The 22,375-nt window shown below is 47.9% G+C and overlaps 1 protein-coding gene across 1 annotated transcript; it reads right to left on the bottom strand.

Moving 5' to 3' along the window:
• Positions 1 to 8,091: 8,091 nt before the first annotated feature.
• LOC116400959 (chromodomain-helicase-DNA-binding protein 6-like) lies at positions 8,092 to 22,144 on the bottom strand (the record flags this gene model as incomplete). Its single annotated transcript, XM_031879083.1, has 9 exons — positions 8,092 to 9,868; positions 10,292 to 10,396; positions 14,294 to 14,434; positions 14,890 to 15,165; positions 15,298 to 15,897; positions 18,720 to 19,016; positions 19,469 to 19,614; positions 19,796 to 21,157; positions 21,820 to 22,144. Coding segments are annotated over 9 exons (4,368 nt in total), but the record flags the coding sequence as incomplete, so codon positions are not given.
• Positions 22,145 to 22,375: the final 231 nt, after the last annotated feature.

The following is a 22,375-nucleotide window of genomic DNA, read 5'->3' on the forward strand; positions in this document are numbered from 1 at the left end:
TGAGGAAGACAGGAGCTGTGCAATGAGAACATAAGATAATGGGAAAAATATATAATACATGTAGTGTATTTATGAAAAATTATTAAATTATAAAATAGCTATAACTTTGTGATTCTGTTTAGGCCAGCAGAGAAGGCCTTGCAGGCCCTGACGGCCCACCACTGATATATATATATATATATATTAGTGGTGGGCAGCGATTACAATTTTTAATCGCGATTAATCTCATTGTTATGCGCAAAATTCAATAATGAATTCAAAAGTAGTGTATTGCGCACTTTTATTTTAAAAGTACTGCTATATGAACAAAAGTGCAATAACATTTGGTTTAAACACTTTCCTTCTAGTGACGAGCGAGCCCCATTTGGGGTTCGAGTGAGACGTTTAGCGTGGTAGCGTGTCGTAGAATGCACTTTTCAGAAACAAATTTTTCAGCATGACTCTGCGGCCATCCACTCTGTAAAAAGCGGAACAAAGAAAATGCTAACCGCTAACACGGCTAATCAAGATAGCAAAAAGCACGAGCATTCGACACAGAGTCCACAGATATCTTCAAAATTTCTCTCCGTGAAACCATTACAATCCAACAGCCAACAAGCACCACAAAACCAAGCCCCCATCTGCATCTCCCAACACAACTTTAGCAGCTATCATGGCCGATCGATAGATGAGAACCACGAGGATTCGACCACGAATCCACCCGTAGCGTCTAAATTCCTCTCCGTGAAACCATTAAAAAGTTACATCCATAAAGCAACGAACAACAAACCGCTCCACAGCAAAAAAATGTAAACGCATCGTACCTTGAGGTGATTTTCTTGAAGAAAAACGCTGGAAATTGACGGCAATCCGTTTCAGCCGTGTTCCAGCTCTCATCCACTGTGTGTGTGAGAAAATGACGTTTTCGTGTGAAACTATCACAAAAAGGTCGGCATTCTAGTGTTCGGCCAATACATTTTACGCATTGGGGGTTGCTCGGCATTGGGATTTTTAGTGGCTAAAAAGTCTGTCAATCTACTCAAGAACCCGCCTACTGCTTTCCTGAGAACCATCCGGGTCCAACGAGGTGTCACATGATGAAATCCGCCAATCATAGGCCTTAGAATGGGCTCATTGACTCAGACAGAGATGAGAAAATTCCATGGAGGAGAGATATGAGCACCCCCAGAGAGCTCAAAATGGCTCAAAATGATGCCAAACTGCTGTATTAGGATGAATTGACCACTAGTAGTGATACAACAAGTGAAATATATAGTTATATAGTGTATAAAAGTACAATGAAACAGGTTTCAAAATGACAAATCTGCTTGACCTCCCGCGACCTCTCTGACACAATAAACTCTATAACTTTTGTTTGCTTCACTTTATCAAAGCCAAATCTTTTTATACAGCCCTCTGTCATGTTGTGCTATGATTTGAGAGTGTTTTAGGCTTCCAGTTGCATTATTTCAAAGACATAATTTCAATAAAAGTGCTTTTTTTTCCAGGCGAACCTGAAACTTTTCAATTTGAGCTGTGTGCCATCTTCATTCACTATTAACCACTAAGATATACACAATATTTACACATATGAACACATATCACAAGTGTTACCTGTATTATACCATCAGAATTATTAAAATAGGCCTTCTAGTTACAGATTTGAAGTCTTTTAGTTATGGTAATGCATTTTTCGAGCAGAGGCCTAAAAATAGGGCTAGTGTTAATGAGGTTACAAATCAGGTTCTTTTTAACAGCAACAGTATTTGTTATAAATGTATGTTGGTACATAGAGGGTGATAAGAAGCTGTACATGGAGGGACTTAGGACCCAGGGGAATGTAGGTGAAGGAAACAGGAAGAGACGGAAAAGACACCACACAAACAGCTGTTCACCGCTCGCTGCTGGTTCTTGTGTTAAAAATGTCAGTTTAATAATAAAAAGAAAACTGCGTTAACGCGTGATAAAATAATTGTCGGCGTTAATTATTTAATGCGTTAACGCGATATTAACGATAATATTTCCCACCTGGTCCAAAGCGTTCTTCTTCTGTCTTTTCTTTCTGCCTGTTTATTTTTCTTCTCTGATGTCCAACCAAACTCTGAACCAACCTCAGGTCTTTGTACATAACAGAAAATCATTCCACTTTTAAACCGGAGCCAAAGATACTAAAGCTCTCTTCTCCATCGCTCAACATTAAAAGCACATTTTTCTGCTGTAACAGCACAAGACAGATCAGAGAAATATGAATGTGTCTCAGTCTTATGTGAAATATCTGAACATTCCCTCAAACCTGCTCACGTTGAGCTCTTTTTAAACGACATTAAACCTGATCTGTGTGTTCTGAAAGCAGAGATCCATCTCCCAGAATACTTCACTGACACTCCTCAGATCTGGACTCAGACCAGGACCCTGCACCATCACTCCACATTATCCTTCACAGTAATTGAAATATGGACGATCGATGGATGGAGTTCTTCCTCCTGGCTTGGTTGTTTGTGTGTAAAGGTGCAGACCAGCTGTTTGATTCTCAGGTTCTGGTCTGTTTTAAGGGGTTTCGAGGTCCAGAAGGTGAACTCTGATCCAGGTCAGCACACGATTCTGACAGTTGACGCAACATTAACACAAAAAAAGAAGAATCAGATTCCAGGTCATAAAAGAACCAGCAGCTGGTGAGTCAGTGACCTGCAGGGGGCGTCAGTGTTACATCACTTCATTCTACTGACCAGGTGATCAGCTGATGCTTCACCGTCTCTGCCCAGGTTACGCTTCTCACTTCCTGTCTGTCCTGCTTTGCATCATGGGTAATGCTGAGAAATCTTATGGCAAAGGGATGTATGGAGACAGACAGGAAGTGGACAGAGAGTCTTTTAGGTCAACATTCATCGTCTCCATCAAACACCGACCTCAGAGTCACTCTGAACTGATTATTAGGACACTTCAAAATGTGGACCGGAGGAGCCGAGGATCGAACCGCCGACCTCCCGATGTGTCTGCAATGCGTTATAGTAATGAAAGAGTCTCTCAGTCAGAAAGACGTCACTGTTCTGCATGAGCTCTGTTTGTAAATGATGAATGATTGGTTAAACATCTGGAAACAAACACAGATGTTTGAAGACTAAAACGAAACTGAAATATTTTCTTCTTTTAAACAGAAAGAAGACAGAATAAAAAAGGAGGACTGGGAAGGAAGAGGGAGAGAAAACGACAACGGCTGCTCGCCAACGACAACGCTGGAAACTCAACAACAGACGGGGACGCAGAGCACGAGGACGTGTGAGGACGAGACGGACACCTGGACATGAACACATTGACGCCTGGACATCAGGACACACGGACACCTGGACACACGGACATCAGGACACCTGGACACCTGGACACACGGATACCTGGACACCTGGACACACGGACACATGGACATCAGGACACACGGACTGTTCATCATGTGTCCACTTTGCACATCTGTTCAAACAAACTACTGTCCACCAGAATCTGGTTCACTACTTCCACATGAGGACAATGACAAGACAAAGAATGTCTCTCTACAAACTCACAGGACAAGTTTCTGAATGTCAAAGTCAAAACAGACTCTGGATCAGTTTCATGAAGAGAAAGTTTAACTGACGAGTCCTCGCAGTACAGATGAGGTTAAAGGTGTCTCACATTGAGTGAGTGTCCTTCAGGTCTCTTTTCTGTCTCATTAAAACAATTTAATTTAACAAAGTTTGGACAAATGAATCATGTTTCCTGTCTTTGTCTTCTTCTTCTCGAAGAGACTCCAAAAAACACGTCACTTTACACATGAAGTGATTTTAATAATCGACTCATTAAAGTTCTGTTTTTGAATGTTTGATGTTGTATTTTATCAGAACAGAAACAGAAACCTTACAGTAAAACGTTTAAATCACATCTTATATTTAGTTTTTCATTAATATGTGATGTGATATTATCTGTTAACGCTGCAGTAAACAAAACTGTCCGTTTATATTCATCAATAATTCTATGAGTGAATGGATTTTATTCCATACACGAATGTATGTTTTAATAAATGTAAATGTTGATGCTGCAGTTTTACTTACATTCATTTCATTTATAGATGATATATGATTCTTTCTGTCAGAGTCAATAGAAAGCTAAATGTAGATTTGTAGGATGCATAAACTGTAATAAGTTTATTATAGTAAGTATATTAACTAGAAAATTTCGCAAGAAATTTTGACAGTGTGGCTGCTACTGCCCGATATATAGACGCCGATGTTCCCAGTAGTAAGATGTATGATTGAGGTTCAATTGAGATATCGCTTCTCTCTTTTCTGCATTTTAGATTCATACTCTTGTATTTGTGATGGACAGTCTTGAACTTGGAAGCAGCTTTTGCTTCATAGAAAACACATAGTTGACAGCGCATGACTATGTGTGTCACTGTTTACCACGGTGATTGGGGCAAATTACATACCTCTCGTCTGATTGAAGATGTGGAGCTGTCGCTCCTCTCGTCTGATTAAAGACGTGGAGCTGTCGCTCCTCTCGTCTGTATTTAATTCCGTGCATGTTTGTCACTGGTTGCCATGGAGATTGGAGCACCTGGGTGTTAGAGGCAGACTAATTAAGAAAGGTTAGACTATACAGTGATTTTCAACAAAACTACCCGTCAAACCTCTGCCCCCTATACAAAAACCATGAGTCCAATCAACAACATATGGGTATTGTAAGAAAGATAAGACTCTACCGAACACGCTGATGTGGTTTTTATGTTTGTCGTGTTAATAATGTGAGCTACAGAGCAAAGTAGAAAACTGGTACCGTCTGCTTTCTTTGAGAAATGAGTGGTGAGATTTAACATGGAGTCTAATGGAGCAGTTGGTTGGAGTTCATGTTGCTCTGCGGCTCTTTGAGCCAAATGTGTAAGTCCGTTGGATTCCACAGACACTTTACTGCGACCAGCACAACATTTCCAAGCTTTTGGGCCATAAATGGTGTTTAAAGAGTAACAATTGTGGGAGCTGGGGCAATTTGTTTGGAAAACTCACAGAATATTTTCCTGCTCCGCTCCACTCTGACAGTTATGCTCTCACTCTAGCTCTTAACGAGCCGTGCAATACACACCCATTATAAAATCTGAAACAGACCCAAAATGTTCCTGAAACTTAATCTGTGACTTCATGAAAACTGTGCTAGCTATCAAAATGTCCCTTTGGCTCAATAAAGTGCAGCGTTTTGTCTACGTTTTAAACTTTGAATCATGTTTCCAGCCAGGTAGGCCCAAGTCTTTGTTCTAATAAGCACATGGAGGCCCCAACATACGGCTGTACTTTTACTGCACTAACATGTTAAAGAAGTATTTATACACAGGTGTACTGAACCAGGTCTGAATCTGAAGCTCTTTTCCAGCATGCATTGTGCAGAGAGCAGAGCTGAATGAAGGAGTCACATGACCAGAGGAGGTTGAAAGTCATCTTTTATTGCACCATAAAAGATCACAGACCATGTTGAGACTCACATGGGATACAGAGCTATAGTTACAAATAAGAAACCAAAGATAAAAACCCACCACAGAACCTCAGGAGCAGCTCTTTACATCATCGTCATCATCAGGCTGAACTGGTTCCACAGACACAAACTGGGATGATTCACATCTTCATGTCACTGCTGCTGATCTCTTGAGACGTCTTTAATCTTTTTTTAATCGGAGGATAAAATGTTTATTAATGTCTAACATGACGACATAAGAGGGACCTGATATAAATATTTCATGTTCTGTGGAACCAGATCAGTTCTAAAGGTCTTTTTTCTACGAGGAGAAACCTGGTTTGGATGTTTGGATTCAACAGCGAGAGACTTTAAACAGTCCGTCTCCAGAAGGTCGAGGGTCGTCCTCCGCTTTACGTCATATTGTGAATATTCTAAACGTGTAATTAATCCTGTTATGTTCTGATTTAAAGACACAAAGAACTAAAGTGTGAAACTGATCTCAGTCGTCTTCTAATAAAACGTCACAAAATACACCATGAACATCTGGTCCTGGGTGAGAATCCCACGAGCTGCTTGGGCCCAATGACGGCTCTGGGTTGGATTATTATGGTATGGCACATAGATGAACACAGAGGACTCTCCCTGCTTTCTGTCAGGAGACGTTCAAGAGCAACGATGTCAAGAAGTGAAGAATAAATACATCGTGATGATCAGAGGCGGCTTCACGACATTTAGAGGCATGATGGGACATGAACACACCTCCAGCTGTTAGTCACACACACAGAAACAGGAAGTGATGTCACTACTGAGGACTCCTCTGAGCCTCCAATCAGAAGCCTCGCTGTCAGACCAAGATCTGGATTATTAAAGGAGCGGCGTGTCGTTGGAGATTTGAGAGACTGAACACCGACATGTTTAATAATTATAAACATTATTATAATCTGAATGAAGCTGGTTCTAGTTAACTTGTTGATATTATTCTGTTTCAAACTGGAATATTTGAATGAAACGTCACGTTTACGTTCACTAAATATTCAGCTTTTTGTGATTAGAGACAAGATAATATTCCCACTGATGTGTTTACATCATGAAGATGAATATTCCTCTGATATTAACATGCAGATTAATGTAAAACACGACGATCAACCTTTAAATAACTCCTCATGTTTATGTCTTCATCACAGAACGATGCTGAAACCTGAAGATTATCAACACGATTCACAATATTAATGATCATCTCCGGAGGTTTATTAATCGTGACATCACACCGGCCGACTCAGGTTGAGATTAATCCAATGAGAGCTGATGATGTCATAGGGACACGTGACGTCACACACGTGACGTCACGTGGTGAGGTCATTATTTAGAGGCACTGGTCTGCTTTGTGCTTTGAGACGGATTCGTTAACGAGAGGAGGAATGACACACAGGTCTATAGAAACTATAGGAAATAAGGCCTTTTACTGGAATAATAAAACATCATGAAACAAAGACACAAAGAATATTTGGTGAACGTTTGGCAAAGAAAAAGTGTAATAAATTAGACGGAGCCACGAACTTGTGACAAGGCAACAACCATGTTTAGTTTTTAACAAGAAATGTGAGTCAGGACGAGACGAAGAAACAACTAAAGGTGTGCTCATGCATGCACACACACACACACACACACACACACACACACACACACACACACACACACACACTCTCCCATCACACACACACACGAAGGAAATACGAGACGTTACAGGTCAACACTCACAAAAAGACTTTGTGCAAAAATGATGTTTTCATGTATGAAAACAAAACTAAAGTGAAATCCAACATCGTAAACAGAAACATTTTAACGTAGAACCCCGAAACACACGGAACCCGGTTCTGAACGGATCCGCTTAATGTACAGTACGGTCTGTTTGATTACCCACAATCCCCCTCTGTCAAGTATGTCGTCACCAACGGAGAAACCGAGAAAAAAGAAAAGAAAGAAAGAAACGGCAAAAATATAAAAAGATCGACTCGTTTAGAAACTTATAAAAGTGATCGGAGGAAAAGAAAGGAGGCGAGGAGGCGGAGCCACCGTGCTCCTCCTCTTCCTCTCTGGAGAAGGAGGCACCATGTTCCTCCTTCTTCTCTAGATGAGGAGGCACCGTGTTCCTCCTCTTCTTCTCTAGATGAGGCACCGTGCTTCTCCTCTTCCTCTCTAGATGAGGAGGCACCGTGTTCCTCCTCTTCCTCTCTAGAGGAGGCACCATGTTCCTCCTCTTCCTCTCTGGAGGAGGCACCATGTTCCTCCTTCTCTAGATGAGGAGGCACCGTGCTCCTCCTTCTTCTCTAGATGAGGAGGCACCGTGCTCCTCCTCTTCCTCTCTAGATGAGGAGGCACCGTGCTCCTCCTTCTTCTCTAGATGAGGAGGCACCGTGCTCCTCCTTCTTCTCTAGATGAGGAGGCACCGTGCTCCTCCTCTTCCTCTCTAGATGAGGCACCATGCTCCTCCTCTTCCTCTCTAGATGAGGAGGCACCGTGCTCCTCCTCTTCCTCTCTAGATGATCCCTTTTCATTGGACAAGAGAACGTCTCTGAAGTCTTCCTCTCCTCCTCTTCGTCATGTGACCTCCTGGCGTCTCCCCTCTCCTCTCCTCCTCTCACTCGAGGGACAAAGTGACTCAGATCTTCTCGTGATGAACCAAACGATGAGTCTCATGATTGTTCTCTGCTTCAGACATCTGGATTATGATTCTCGAGAGAAGAACAACTTGAAGTTATAGCAGCAATGGCATAGCATTGATAACAATTAAGTCATGATTAAAATATTAAAATGTGTGGGGGGGGGGGGCCTCAAAGCGTCACCAGATGTCTCCTAATTGAGTCTCATGTAGAAGATAAAAGTGTTTTAATGTCACACAATAAGAGAAGTGAAACCAAACACAACGAGAACTTAAACTTCCTCTGATTCCAAAGAACACGTCAGAGCCTCAGCTCTCCAGAGCCTCTGATTGGTTACTGAAGCTGCTCCTCAGTCAACACGCCTCTCCTCCTGAGGAGGAGGAGTCTCAGTCTGGATGCAGGACGAAGGGGAGAAGAACACAGAAGATGGTTTCTTACACTGTTTTTGTATACAAGGATGGGGGGGGGGGTCTTGGTATATAAACAGAACCAAGTTGAATATAATCATCATCATCATCATCATCATCATCATCGTTATTCTTAGTCAGCGTCATAATAAAAGTCTTTACATGGACATCGACTGACAGACACGGCACAAACTTTACACTGAGGAGGAGCAGGAGGTGGATGTCTCTCCTACTCTACGCCTCCTCTCCACACACCTGTCTCTGCTCCTCCGCTGCCTCTCCTGCCGCCTCCTCCGGTCTTTCCTCTCTCTCCTCAGGAGGGCCGTGGGAGTCCGGTTCCTCTGGAGTGGAGGTGGGGGGGGCGGAAGGAGACGAGGAGGTGGGGGGGGGGGGGGGAGACGAAGAGGTGGGGGGGGCAGAAGGAGACGAGGAGGTGGGGGGGGCGGAGGGAGACGAGGAGGAGGAGGCCGGGTGGAGGCTAACGTTAGCCTTGACTGTACTTTCTCTCTCCTCCTCTCTCTCCCCCTCCTCCCTCCCTCTCTTCCTCCTCCTCTTGGGGCTCCCCGGCTCCAGCGCACCAGGAGGCATAGCGGGCAGCGCCATGATGCCGCCGTGGGGCAAGAACATGTGAGGGTACAGCAGGCCGTGGGACATGCCGGGGATCAGGAAGGGGTTAAAGGTGAGGTGACTACCGGCCCCCAGGTGGGCGGAGCCTAGGTGAGCCCTGCTGGTGGAGGAGATGACCTCCGCTCTCTTGTTGGCATCTCCTTTCTCCTCCTCCTCCCCCCCGGTGGAGCCAGAGGAGGCGTCGGCCGGTGTGGTGGACGAAGGGCTGGCGGCCTCGGACGTCGATGGGGCGGTTGTGGTGGTGACCTTTGAAGCGGAGGATGAAGAGGAGGAGGAGGAGCTGGGGTGAGGAGGAGCGTGGGCCATCATCGCACCGACGCTGAACAAGGCGTGCTGTTGTAGGGCTCCGCCGTGGGGGTGAGGGATGCCGTGAAGCATCATGGGTAACATGCTCAACCCGTTCTTGGCGTCCTCTGCCGAAGCTCCGCCCCCTTGGACAGCAGCAGAGAAGCCGTGAGGGAACCCGGCCGCCATGATGCCGGAGATGGGGATCCCGTGGAGACCGCCGCGCAGGTTTTGCATGGCCACCATGGAGTCCATGCTGCCGATCAGCCCTCCGTTCATGAAGAGTGGGGGGCCGAGGCCGGAGGAGGCGGAGTCAGAGACGGAGAGGAGGGGCTTAGGCATCTCGCTGCGAGGACGACGCCCACGGCGCCGAGAACCCGGGTCTCTGTTCACCGGTTCTGTGAGGATCCGACAGAACTTCCCCTCAGGGAGGAAACCCTGCAGGAGGAGGAGGAGGAGACAGACATCGTCATGGTGAATAAAAGGCTTTATGAATAATTAGCACGTCTATTTCTATAATAAAATAATGACTCAGCGACCGATAGATTAGACGTTCATGTTGATCAGCTGACCCATTTGGTCTCATAGCAACAGGAAGAGGAGCAGCTGAACCTCGTCATCACGGTAACGAGGAGAGAACCATTCATTATGACATCACACGCATGTCATCGTTACGTTTCATCACAAACATGAATCCTCGTATTAAAGGTTTCACGTATAATAAACACATTCAGATATAAAGGATGGAAACATTGTTATGGTGACATGCTTCTTCAGCACGTCGTGAAATGTTTGAAGTGAACAAAGATGATTCTGTGTTTTGGTTTCTTTTGTTGTTGTTGTTGTGGTCTTGACGCTCACCGAGTGTTTGACCACGTCAGCCCAGTCTGGAGCCACGTAGTACTCTGAGTTAGCATCGAGCCACCGGGACAGCTCCTTTATGGCCGGAGCCATCGCTCCACCCAGCTAGAGGAGACAAGAAGTACAGATAATAAGACCGTAGTATCATAATAACTAATCACTATAGTAATAACTTAGTATGATAACTAATCACTATAGTAATAACTTAGTATGATAACTAATCACTATAGTAATAACTTAGTATAATAACTAATCACCGTGGTGGAGGAGTTTGAGTGGCTCAGTGATCCTGGGAGCTATGTTGTCCGGGGCATTAGCCCCTGGTAGGGTCTCCCAAGGCAAACAGGTCTCGGGGGAGAGCCCAGACTAAGAGCGGTTCAAACGACCCTAATGATAAGCAGCCCACGTACTTTAGCCACCTCGCCCGGATCAGGGAAACCGGGGCACCCTCCCGGAGCCAGACCCAGGAGGGGAGCTCGTCGGCGAGCGTCTGGTGGCCGGGCCTTCGCCCATGGGGCCCGGTCGGGCTCAGCCCGAATAAACAGCATGGAGCAGCCACCCTGTGGACCCACCACCCGCAGGGACAAGCATCGGGGTCGGGTGCAATGCAGACTGGGCGGCGGGTCAGGCGGGAGGCCTGGGCGAGCCGATCGCCGGCAGCATAGACTAGCTCTAGGGACGTGGAACGTCACCTCGCTAGCGGGGAAAGAGCCAGAGCTGGTGCAGGAGGTGGAGCGATACCAGCTAGATATAGTTGGACTCACCTCCACACACAGCGCTGGCTCTGGAACCAAGCTCCTGGAGAGAGGTTGGACTTTGTCCTTTTCCGGAGTTGCCCAGGGTGAGAGGCGCCAGGCGGGAGTGGGGATACTCACGAGCCCCCGGCTGAGCGCCGCTGTGTTGGAGTTCTCCCCGGAGAGCGAGAGGGTCGCCTCCATGCGCCTACGGGTTGCGGGGAGCAAGGCTCTGACTGTGGTTTGTGCTTACGCACCAAACAGCAGTTCAGAGTATCCGGCCTTCTTGGAGTCGGTGGGAGGGGTCCTGGAAAGGGCGCCACCTACCGATTCCATAATTCTCCTGGGGGACTTCAATGCTCACGTGGGCAATGATGGAGAAACCTGGCGGGGGGTGATTGGGAGGAACGGCTTGCCCGATCTGAACCCGAATGGTGTCTCGTTATTGGACTTCTGTGCTTGCCATGGTTTGGCCATAACGAACACTATGTTCGAACATAACGTGGCTCATAAGTGTACCTGGTACCAGAACACCTTAGGCCGGAGATCAATGATCGACTTTGTAATCGTATCATTTGATTTGCGGCCGTATGTCTTGGACACTCGGGTGAAGAGAGGAGCAGAGCTGTCAACTGATCACCACCTGGTGGTGAGTTGGATCAGATGGCAGGGGAACCAGTTGGAAAGATCCGGCAAGCCCAAACGTGTAGTGAGGGTGAACTGGGAACGTCTGCCGGAGGACCCTGTCCGGGAGGTCTTTAACTCCCACCTCCGGAAGAACTTCTCTCACATCCCGAGGGAGGTTGGGGACATGGAATCCGAATGGACCATGTTCAAAGCCTCTATTGTGGACGCGGCCGCTACGAGCTGTGGTCGGAAGGTCATCAGTGCCTGTCGTGGCAGCAACCCGAGAACCCGGTGGTGGACACCGGAGGTGAGGGAAGCCGTCAAGCTGAAGAAGACGACCTTCAAGGCCTGGTTGGCCCAGGGGTCTCTCGAAGCAGCTGACAGGTACCGGCAGGCCAGAAGGGCTGCAGCTGCGGTGGTCGCGAATGCTAAAACTCGGGCATGGGAGGAGTTCGGGGAGGCCATGGAGAAGGACTTTCGGTTGGCCTCAAGGAGGTTCTGGCAAACCATCCGACGGCTCAGGAAGGGAAAGCAGGGCTTATCCCAGGCTGTTCTCAGCAGGGGGGGGGAACTGCTGACCCAGACAGGGGACATCGTCGGGCGGTGGAAAGAGCACTTTGAGGAACTCCTAAACCCGACCAACATGTCCTCTGCAGAAGAGGCAGCGCCTGAAGATCTAGGGGGAGGCTCACCCATATCCCTGGCAGAGGCCGCCGAGGTAGTCAAAAAGCTCCTTGGTAGCAAGGCGCCGGGGGTGGATGAGATCCGCCCTGAGATGCTGAAAGCGCTGGACATAGTTGGGCTGTCCTGGCTGACACGCCTCTTCAATGTCGCATGGGGGTCGGAAGATCAGTGCCCATGGAATGGCAGACCGGGGTGGTGGTTCCCATTTTCAAAAAGGGGGACCGGAGAGTGTGCTCGAATTACCGGGGTATCACACTACTCAGCCTCCCGGGGAAGGCTTATGCCAGGGTGCTGGAAAGGAGACTCCGACCGTTTGTCGAACCTCAGATTCAAGAGGAGCAGTGCGGATTCTGTCCCGGCCGTGGAACAGTGGACCAGCTCTTTACCCTTGCAAGACTACTGGAGGGGTTCTGGGAGTTTGCCCAACCAGTCTACATGTGCTTTGTGGACTTGGAGAAGGCTTTCGACCGGGTCCCTCGGGGGTTCTTGTGGGGGGTGCTGCGGGAGTATGGGGTGCCGGACCCATTACAACGGGCAATCCGGTCTCTGTACGACTGCAGTAGGAGCTGTGTCTGCATTCTCGGCAAATAAGTCAGACACGTTCCCGGTGGGTGTTGGCCTCCGCCAGGGCTGCCCTTTGTCTCCGGTCCTGTTCGTGACTTTCATGGACAGGATATCTAGGCGCAGCCTGGGGGTGGAGAACGTCAGGTTCGAGGGTCTCGGGATCACCTCTCTGCTGTTTGCAGATGATGTGGTCCGGTTAGCCTCCTCGGATCGTGACCTCCAGCATTCACTGGGGCGGTTTGCAGCCGAGTGTGAAGCGGCGGGGATGAGAGTTAGCACATCCAAATCTGAGGCCATGGTGCTCTGCCGGAAACCGGTGGATTGCTCCATCCAGGTGGGGACGGAGTGCCTACCTCAAGCGAAGGAGTTCAAGTATCTTGGGGTCTTGTTCGCGAGTGAGGGTAAGATGGAGCGGGAGATCGACAGACGGATCGGTGCGGCTGCAGCAGTAAAGCAGACGCTGCACCGGACCGTCTTGGTGAAGAGGGAGCTGAGCCGGAAGGCAAAGCTCTCAATTTAACCACTCGGTCTACGTTCCTACCCTCACCTATGGTCACGAACTCTGGGTCGTGACCGAAAGGACAAGGTCGCGGTTACAAGCGGCCGAAATGAGTTTCCTCCGTAGGGTGGCTGGGCTCAGCCTTAGAGATAGGGTAAGGAGCTCGGTCATCAGGAGGGAGCTTGGAGTCGAGCCGCTACTCCTTCGCGTCGAAAGGAGTCAGCTGAGGTGGTTCGGGCATCTAATTAGGATGCCTCCTGGACGCCTCCCACTGGAGGTTTTCCAGGCACGTCCAATTGGGAAGAGATCCTGGGGAAGACCCAGAACACACTGGAGGGATTACATCTCCCAGCTGGCCTGGGAACGCCTCGGGATACCCCAGAATGAGCTGGAACATGTTGCCGGTGAGAGGGAAGTCTGGGCCAGCCTGCTTGGCCTGTTGCCACCGCGACCCGACCCCGGATAAGCAGAGGAAAATGGATGGATGGAATAACTAATCACTATAATAATAACTTAGTATAATAACTATTCACTATAATAATAACTTAGTATAATAAATAATCACTATAGTAATAACTTATTATAATAACTAATCACTATAATAACAACTTAGTATAATAACTAATCACTATAATAACTTGTATAATAGCTAATCACTATAGTAATAACTTAGTATAATAACTAATCACTATAGTAATAACGTAGTATGATAACTAATCACTATAGTAATAACTTAGTATGATAACTAATCACTATAGTAATAACTTAGTATGATAACTAATCACTATAGTAATAACGTAGTATGATAACTAATCACTATAGTAATAACTTAGTATGATAACTAATCATTATAATAATAACTTAGTATATTAATAACAGTAGTGAGTGTTCTACCCTGCGTCCGGTTCCTCGGTGGACCACAGGGACTCTCTCCTCCCCCGTCAGAGAGTTGATGTCCAGCTTTGTGGGGTCTTTGCAGCGATGCCTCCTCTGTTTAGGACGCTCCACAAAGCCATGAAGAAGACCTGCTCCAGACTGAGCGGTGAAGACAAGAGGGAGGGCGAGAGAGAGACATAGAGACAGAGAGAGAGAGAAAATCTGTTACAACAATGAGCTCCAATGACCAGAGAGGAACAGGTGGATTATCTAGTTCAACCCTCTGAACATCGAGCAGGTTCAGAGTCACTGTTTTCTCTCTGTGGTCTTGATCTTCTCTGTAATATAAAGTCCTGCTCCTCTATGAAACAGAACCATCATGAATAGAAGTAGAGAGGACTAGAACATGTCTTTAGTGCAGAATAAAACAGTTATTATGACATCAATCATTTGTTACGATTGTTTAAAGGAAATGTGCTTTTCCATTGGTGGGTTTTGATGTTCAGATGGTGAACAACATACAACATCAACAACATAAGTCCATTAAAATGAACCGATATAACAGATTTCTGATAAAAGTGACTCTGAACCCAGAAGAAGAAACACACACTCACATGAGAGAAGCTGGGGAGGTCCATGCTGTAGCCCGGGTTCTGTCTCAGCCACTCCATCAGACCTTTGCTGGCCGCCTCTCGGTCGATGGCCACGATCTCCGGCTGAGGAGGAGTCTGGGTGGGGGTGGGCGTGGAGGAGGAGGACGGAGTGGGGGGGCCAGCGGGTCTTTCTGAAGGAGTGGTGGGGCCGGCGGGTCTCTCTGAAGGAGAGGGGGACGGCGAGGAGGTGGAGGAGGAGACGGAGGAGTGGCTGATCAGCTCCACTCGGCCCTGCAGCTGGAAAAGACACAGGTGGAGGTGTGAAAAGATTTTACTCTCGGGTCTGTTTTTATATTGAACTTCTACCCAAAGCAACATGAACATCAGAAGAACCCTTCACTCCTCCCTCCTCCCTCCCCCTCCACCCACCTGAGTCTCCGGGAGGTGCAGTCCTCTGCTCTTGGTGAACTCAGAGTACAGTGCCTCAACGTTTCTCCTCCTGCCTCTCCTCCTCCTCAGGGAGTCATCTCCCCTCAGGCTTCCGTTAACTATCTGCCCCGTTACAGGATGGATGAGCCCGGCCTGCAGGATCCCGGCCATGTCCATCCCCACGGAGCCCGGCAGTGGTGCGGTGATGGGGGGCGGCGGTGGCAGCTGGTGACCGGGTCCCGGAGCCACCGCGGCATCTCCTGACCCCACGCTTTTGCTTATTTCACCAGACGACTTGGTGAGATCGATGGCTGTCTCCTGCCAGCCGTTAATCAACATGGCGCCGCTGTGATGATGAGAGGGCGGGGCCACCACCGGGGGAGGCACACTGCCGGAGCTCGTGGAGAAGGCCGTGTGGCACGACGGTGCCGATTTCCCAGATAAAACCTTGGCGGTGGCGGCCTCATAGTCGAATGACCTCCGAACCCCCGCTCGTTTGAGCTCGGGGAGGTAAGGAGGAGCCACGAGTCTCTCCTGTAAGAGAGGCAAGGAGGTGAGGCGCCAAGCTCCGCGCCCACATGCGCCGCCTCGCGACATGTACTATCAGAGTGGACAGGGTGGGTGAGAGGTAAGACAAGAACGGGAGAGAGATGATGGCTTTGTTAAACATACATATGGACTGAGACACAACACAACGGCCTGGGTACAACCTGCACACATATCTATCTAAAGTCTGCTCTCTGGAAGCTGCTGTCTGCTGGTCCGGTCACCTCTGAGAGCCCTGATGGACTGGTCCCTGCTCTGAGAGCTCTGACGGACTGGTACCTGCTCTGAGAGCTGTGACAGATTGGTCCCTGCTTTGAGAGCTCTGATGGCTTGGTCCCTGCTCTGAGAGCTCTGATGGACTGGTCCCTGCTCTGAGAGCTCTGACGGACTGGTACCTGCTCTGAGATCTGTGACAGATTGGTTCCTGCTTTGAGAGCTCTGATGGCCTGGTCCCTGCTCTGAGAGCTCTGATGGACTGGTCCCTGCTCTGAGAGCTCTGATGGACTGGTACCTGCTCTGAGAGCTCTGACGGCCTAGGTCCCTGCTCTGAGACGGCCTGGTCCCTGCTCTGAGAGCTCTGACGGCCTGGTCCCTGCTTTGAGAGCTCTGATGGACTGGTCCCTGCTCTGAGAGCTCTGACGGCCTGGTCCCTGCTCTGAGAGCTCTGAGAGCTCTGACGGCCTGGTCCCTGCTCTGAGAGCTCTGACGGCCTGGTCCCTGCTCTGAGAGCTCTGACGGACTGGTCCCTGCTCTGAGAGCTCTGACGGACTGGTCCCTGCTCTGAGAGCTCTGACGGACTGGTCCCTGCTCTGTGCTGCGTACACAAACCCTCTATCTATCTGATACCACCATGTATAATATTCACAGAACAGAGACGGAGAACTTTACAGAGGAGAAACAAAGCAATGTGAACTAGAGGTGTCCAGAGCTGCCTGAAGAACCTGCTCTACAGATACATTATATATAACATATATTTATATCATATACTTGAATTATTTTGTGAACCTGTTCAGGCAAAGGTTACTACGAGGATGTGACATAAATTATGTATTTAATTTCTATTTAAAACTTATTCTAATTGACTGAAGAAGCACAAACAGGACAAGTTGAAGTGATGATGCACTGAGTCCTTGTCAGTCAGTCTATTACAATAATAATCATTATTTGTATACATTTCATACAGACTATTCAGCTCAAAATGCTGTACATTTAAAAATGAATCAAAACAGAAAACCTTACTTTTACAAATAAAATAAATATAAGTTGTAAAAAGAAAGCATGCATTTTAAGTGTCATTTAAAGAATTTCAACAAATTACTTAGAGTCGCTTCACGCAGCGAGATCTAACTCTCTCTCCTCTGTCCTCATTCTCCTGGACCTGTCTGTGGCGTTTGACACTGTTAACCACCAGATCCTCCTATCCACCCTCGAGGGGATGGGCGTTTCAGGCTCTGCACTCTCCCTGTTTGCATCCTACCAGACAGGTCGATCCTACCAGACAGGTCGATCCTACCAGGTGACATGGAGGGGGGCTGTGTCGGAACCATGCATGCTGACTACGGGGGTTCCACAAGGCTCAGTCCTGGGCCCCCTTCTCTTCTTGCTCTACACAACATCTCTGGGTTCTGTTATTCGCTCGCATGACTTCTCTTACCATTGTTATGCCGATGACACCCAGCTGGTCTTGTCATTTCCCCCCGGTGACACTCAAGTGGACGTACGCATCGCTGCGTGCTTGGCTGACATCTCGAAGTGGATGACGACACACCACCTGAAGCTCAACCTGGACAAATCCGAGCTACTGTTCCTCCCGGGGAAGGGTTGCCCGCACCGAGACCTGTCCATCACCATTGATGATACCGTGGTGACGCCAACTCGGACTGTGAGGAACCTGGGTGTGACCCTGGACGACCAACTGTCGTTCTCAGCAAACATTGCATCGGTTACACGCTCCTGCAGATTCCTGCTCTACAACATCAGGAGGATTCTCCCCTTCCTCACTGATGAGACGGCGCAGGTGCTTGCAGCTCTTGTCATCTCCCGCCTGCACTACTGCAACTCATTACTTGCCGGAGCCCCGGCGTCGACCATCAGACCTCTGGAGCTTGTCCAGAAAGCTGCAGCTCGCCTGGTGTTCAATCGCCCCAAGTTCTCCCACACAACTTCCCTTCTCCGTTCTCTACACTGGCTACCTGTAACAGCTCGCATCCAGTTTAAGACTCTGTTGCTAGCCTACAGGGCAGTGAAAGGAACAGCTCCTTCCTATCTCCAGGCCATGGTCAAGCCCTACACCCCCGCCCGACCTCTTCGCTCTGCCCGTCACTCAGAGGTCCCTGCGGCCGATCGACCCGGTCGCGGCTGTTTCCTGTCCTGGCCCCACAGTGGTGGAATGAACTCCCCACTGACGTCAGGACAGCAGAGTCGCTGCCCATCTTTCATCAGGCTGAAGACTCACCTCTTCAAGAAGTACTACCCTGAGCCTTCCACTCACCACTTACTGTATTCATATTAGTTTGTTTCTGTACTTCTGCTCTGGTTTATGCTCTTAGATGCTTGTTTAAAGGAGATGCACTTATGACTGCTGGTGACTAATAGTTGTCTTGAATATGTTGAATACACTTATTGTAAGTCGCTTTGGATAAAAGCGTCTGCTACATGACTGTAATGTAATGTATGAGCACTATGAGCATTGTTAGCACTATTATTAGTATAATTAGCATTATCATCACTACTAGCACTACTAGCAGTGCTAACTGGACACCACTGGTATGACTCATGGCGTGAGACAGTGGAGATACATGTGGACAGATGAAGATGCATAGATATGTAGAATAAAGGGGGTTAATACATCGGGTCAGTCACAGGGATGTTCTCACCTTAGGGAGTCTAGTGAGAGGGGGGGGGATGGAGAACCCCAGACCCGCGTTGGTCTGCTGGATCCGGGGCTGACTGGGGACGGAACCGGAGGCCGCGGTGGGGAGGAAGCTGGCTCGGTGCTGCTGGTGGTGCTGGTGCTGGAGGTGCTGGTGCTGGAGGTGCTGGGCTAAGCTGTTGGCCAGGCAGGAGTTGGCGACCACAGAGCCGGGAGAGTCGTACTGTTCACTGGATGAAGGCCACTTCCCCTTCAGGATGGCGTGGCAGATGCTGTCCAGACGGTTGATGATGACCCGGTCCTACAGGGAGACACCACAGCAGATAATAACGTGAAGGGGTTTCTATGAGACAGCTTAAATTAATGAAGAGGAATGAACCTGGATGGACTCCAAATAACCAGCAGCTCATTTACATCCTCTCTTTATAATGCAGGAGGATATTGTGGTCAGAAAATACAACATCTTTTTTGTGCATTTTGACAAAATATCAACCTTAAAACGTGAGTATTAATGGCCATACATCATTAAAAACTAGAAAAACCCTTTAAGTATATCCTATGCTACGAACACTTAACACAGGGCTTTGTGCATAAATGTATGTTACAATTCTAATGCTACTGTGATGTCCATATCAAATAAAATAAACATAACATACTTCAGGAAACAGAGACTGGCCTTCAGCTCTTTGTAGTACGTCTTGTTGTAAAGAGGATTTACAGATAACCCGACATAGCTTATATCCTTCACAGTACCTTGGGCCACTCAGAGAAGGAGTACAGAGCTTTCTCCTGGAGCAGCTGGGCGATGGTCGGCTCTCTGGACTCATGGAGGCTGTCAGGAACATCACACATGGAGACAGGAGGAAACCTGGGGCTGGAGTAACCTTCTACCACTAACACTGAGGAGGAGGAGGAGGAGGAGGAGGAGGAGGAGGTACGTTCTGATCAGGTACGTTCTAAAGAGGCACTGCTCTAGTTGACTACAGAATAGATATGATGATTCATCAATACATACATTAACAATGAGACAATCATTAGCTGGAGCTCTCATATGAATCAACCTCCACATACGGTTCTCACCTGGCGTACCTGGCCGCTCCTCCTTCAATTGGCCTTTCTCCACCAGACTCTCCGAGGAGTCGACCAGCCCGTCGGCCTGCTCCAGCTTCGGGGTCAGGACTGTACTGTCGGCCTCCAGTGGCTCTTGCTTCGTCTCAGCTTTGATCTCAGGGAAAGCTGAGAAGTCCAGGTCCTCTGGCTTGGCCTCAGGCTTGATCTCAGAGCTGTCTGGGTAGGTGGAGAACTCCAAACCCTCCGGCTTGATTTCAGGCTTGATGGCAGTGTGAGGAAAGGCCGTTAAATCCTCTGGCTCTGACTCGGTCTTAAGCTTAGCCCCGTCTGGATAAGGAGAAAACCTGAGAGTTACCGGTTTTGCTTCGGGTTTGATTTCGGCGCCATCTGAGTAGGCTGCAAACTGGAGGACTTCAGGGTTACGGTCTGAGCGCTCAGCCTTCATGGGGGGGCTTAGATCTTCAGGTTTGGTCTCCAGGGTTTCTGGTTTGACAGGGTAGTGTAAATGCTCTGCTTTGGTCACCAGTGTTTCTGACTTGACCCGGTAGGAGAAGAACTTTCCATGTTTGAATTCAGAGCTGTGAGGGTAGACGTCCACACCCGTCTCCGTCTTGGTCTCCTCCACCTTGACTGGCAGCTCCAGTTGCTGTGGTTTCTTCTCAGCGCCTCCGTCTGGTAACAGAGAGAACTTCAGATTAGATGGCTTTGAGTCAACTCTGTCTGCAGGAAGAGTGGCGGCCATTTTGAGTTCATCTTGCTCAAGCAGATCGTCTTTGTGTTCCTGATCGAGGGAGAACGTCAGGACTCTGTTCTTACAGTTCAGATCTTCAGCCGTACCATCATAGGCTTCCTGATCCATGGACTCTTCGCTTTTGAGTCCAGCTCCGTTCTTTGCCTTTGATGCTACTGTCATGATGTCTAGATGTTTCTCTGGTTCTTCCTCACAGGGTTGAACCACTGGAACGTCCATAAGAGGAACTGGATCCACCTGCCCTTCAGAGATCTCGTCCACTTGATCTGCCAGATCTGTGCTGTCCTCTGGACCTTCCTCTCCAGCTGTGTTCCCCAGCAATGTTTCTGTGTCCAGAGAGTTTCCCATGGTCACTTCCTCTCCTGTCTGATACAGAATCAACCCATCCACCTCCTCTCCGGGCTCTTCAATGGACTCGGGATACGCGAGGCCGCCCTGCTGTTCCAGCTTCCCGAGGTACGAGTGAGCGTCTCGCGGTGACTCCTCTTTGTGCTCTGATTGGTCGAAGCCCCTCTGAAGGTCTTCCTTATCCTGGTCTCCAAGTCCAGGTTCTGGCACTATTCCGTCCATCTGGGGTACTTCCATGGTTGGATTCAGGACCCCCAAACATTGGTCTGAAGCTGTGAGGATAAACCATGAGATGGATTTAACCATGTGGAAGCAACGGTGAATTAATGCTGCAGTGTAGAAATGTGACTAAAGCATCTGTCAACTTATTGTGATGTAAATGTTCTGTAGTCATAAAGTTCATCTCAGTGTCCCTGCATCAGGACTTAATAATTCTACCACTGCTGGACATTTCCAATGCTCAACATTGTGGCTTTACGTAGTAATAACCTCAAGATTTTCATTTAATATTTAATTAATATTATATTTATATTTAATTTAATTTGTGTTGATTACTAAAAATGTAACTCTTTCTTTTTGTTTTCTGTATTATTTATATTTTACGTTTGTTTACATGTTCATCTGTGGCTTTAAGTGTTTCTAAACATTCATCATCATAATTAAAAACTAGAGTAGAAAGAACAATGAAAAGATAAATGTCAGTTAAGTCAATATCCCTCTGATTAATACTCATCCATTCACAGTTTATAATTATAATTATGACCGTAGGATGTTTGAGATTGTAACTTTAAGTCTGTTGTATTTAACCTGTTTCTAAATGTAGAACAGTTTCATTGGTTTTCTTCTGATATGACGGCGACGCTGTCCCAGCAGCTCTTCTTTCCTGGAGCCACTTGTGTAACAGGAATTAGTTTTGGGGTGGTTTTGAACAAACCTCGGTCTGCATCACAATCCTCTCCTCCCAGACTTTGTCCTCCTCCTTTCTCCACCTTCTGCTCCTCGCTCCTCCTCGACAGGTCTCCCACTTCTTCCTCCTTGTCATCAAACTGGAACCCAGCGCCTCCTTCCGGGCCTCCTCCTTCCTCCACAGGATTGGCCAGGCTCTCGGTGACATCAGAGTGGCCCAGCCTGTCCTGCGGCCCGTGGGCGGTGATGTCAGACAGAGAGAGGGGGGGAGGGGGGACGTAGGGAGGAGGGGGGCTCACCGATAGGTCGGTTTGATCTGCGCTGGGTTCCTCGCTGACTCCGATGTCCTGAGAGCAGAAGACAAGAGGGTCAGAACGAGATCATGTGATCGTTTAATACTACAAAGGGTTAATAAACGGTGGTGTTGTTGAGTCACGACGAGAGGTCAGAAGGTCTCTGCACATTAAGTAAAAGGTTAAAAACACGTTTATTATAGAACCCCTGTAGTATATTTATACATATATATATATATACGTATATATATATATATACATATATATACGTATATATATATATATATATAC

The sequence above is a fragment of the Anarrhichthys ocellatus genome, unplaced genomic scaffold, assembly GCF_004355925.1.
Source record: "Anarrhichthys ocellatus isolate YVR2014 unplaced genomic scaffold, GSC_Weel_1.0 scaffold225, whole genome shotgun sequence".
Classification (NCBI taxonomy): Eukaryota; Metazoa; Chordata; class Actinopteri; order Perciformes; family Anarhichadidae; genus Anarrhichthys; species Anarrhichthys ocellatus.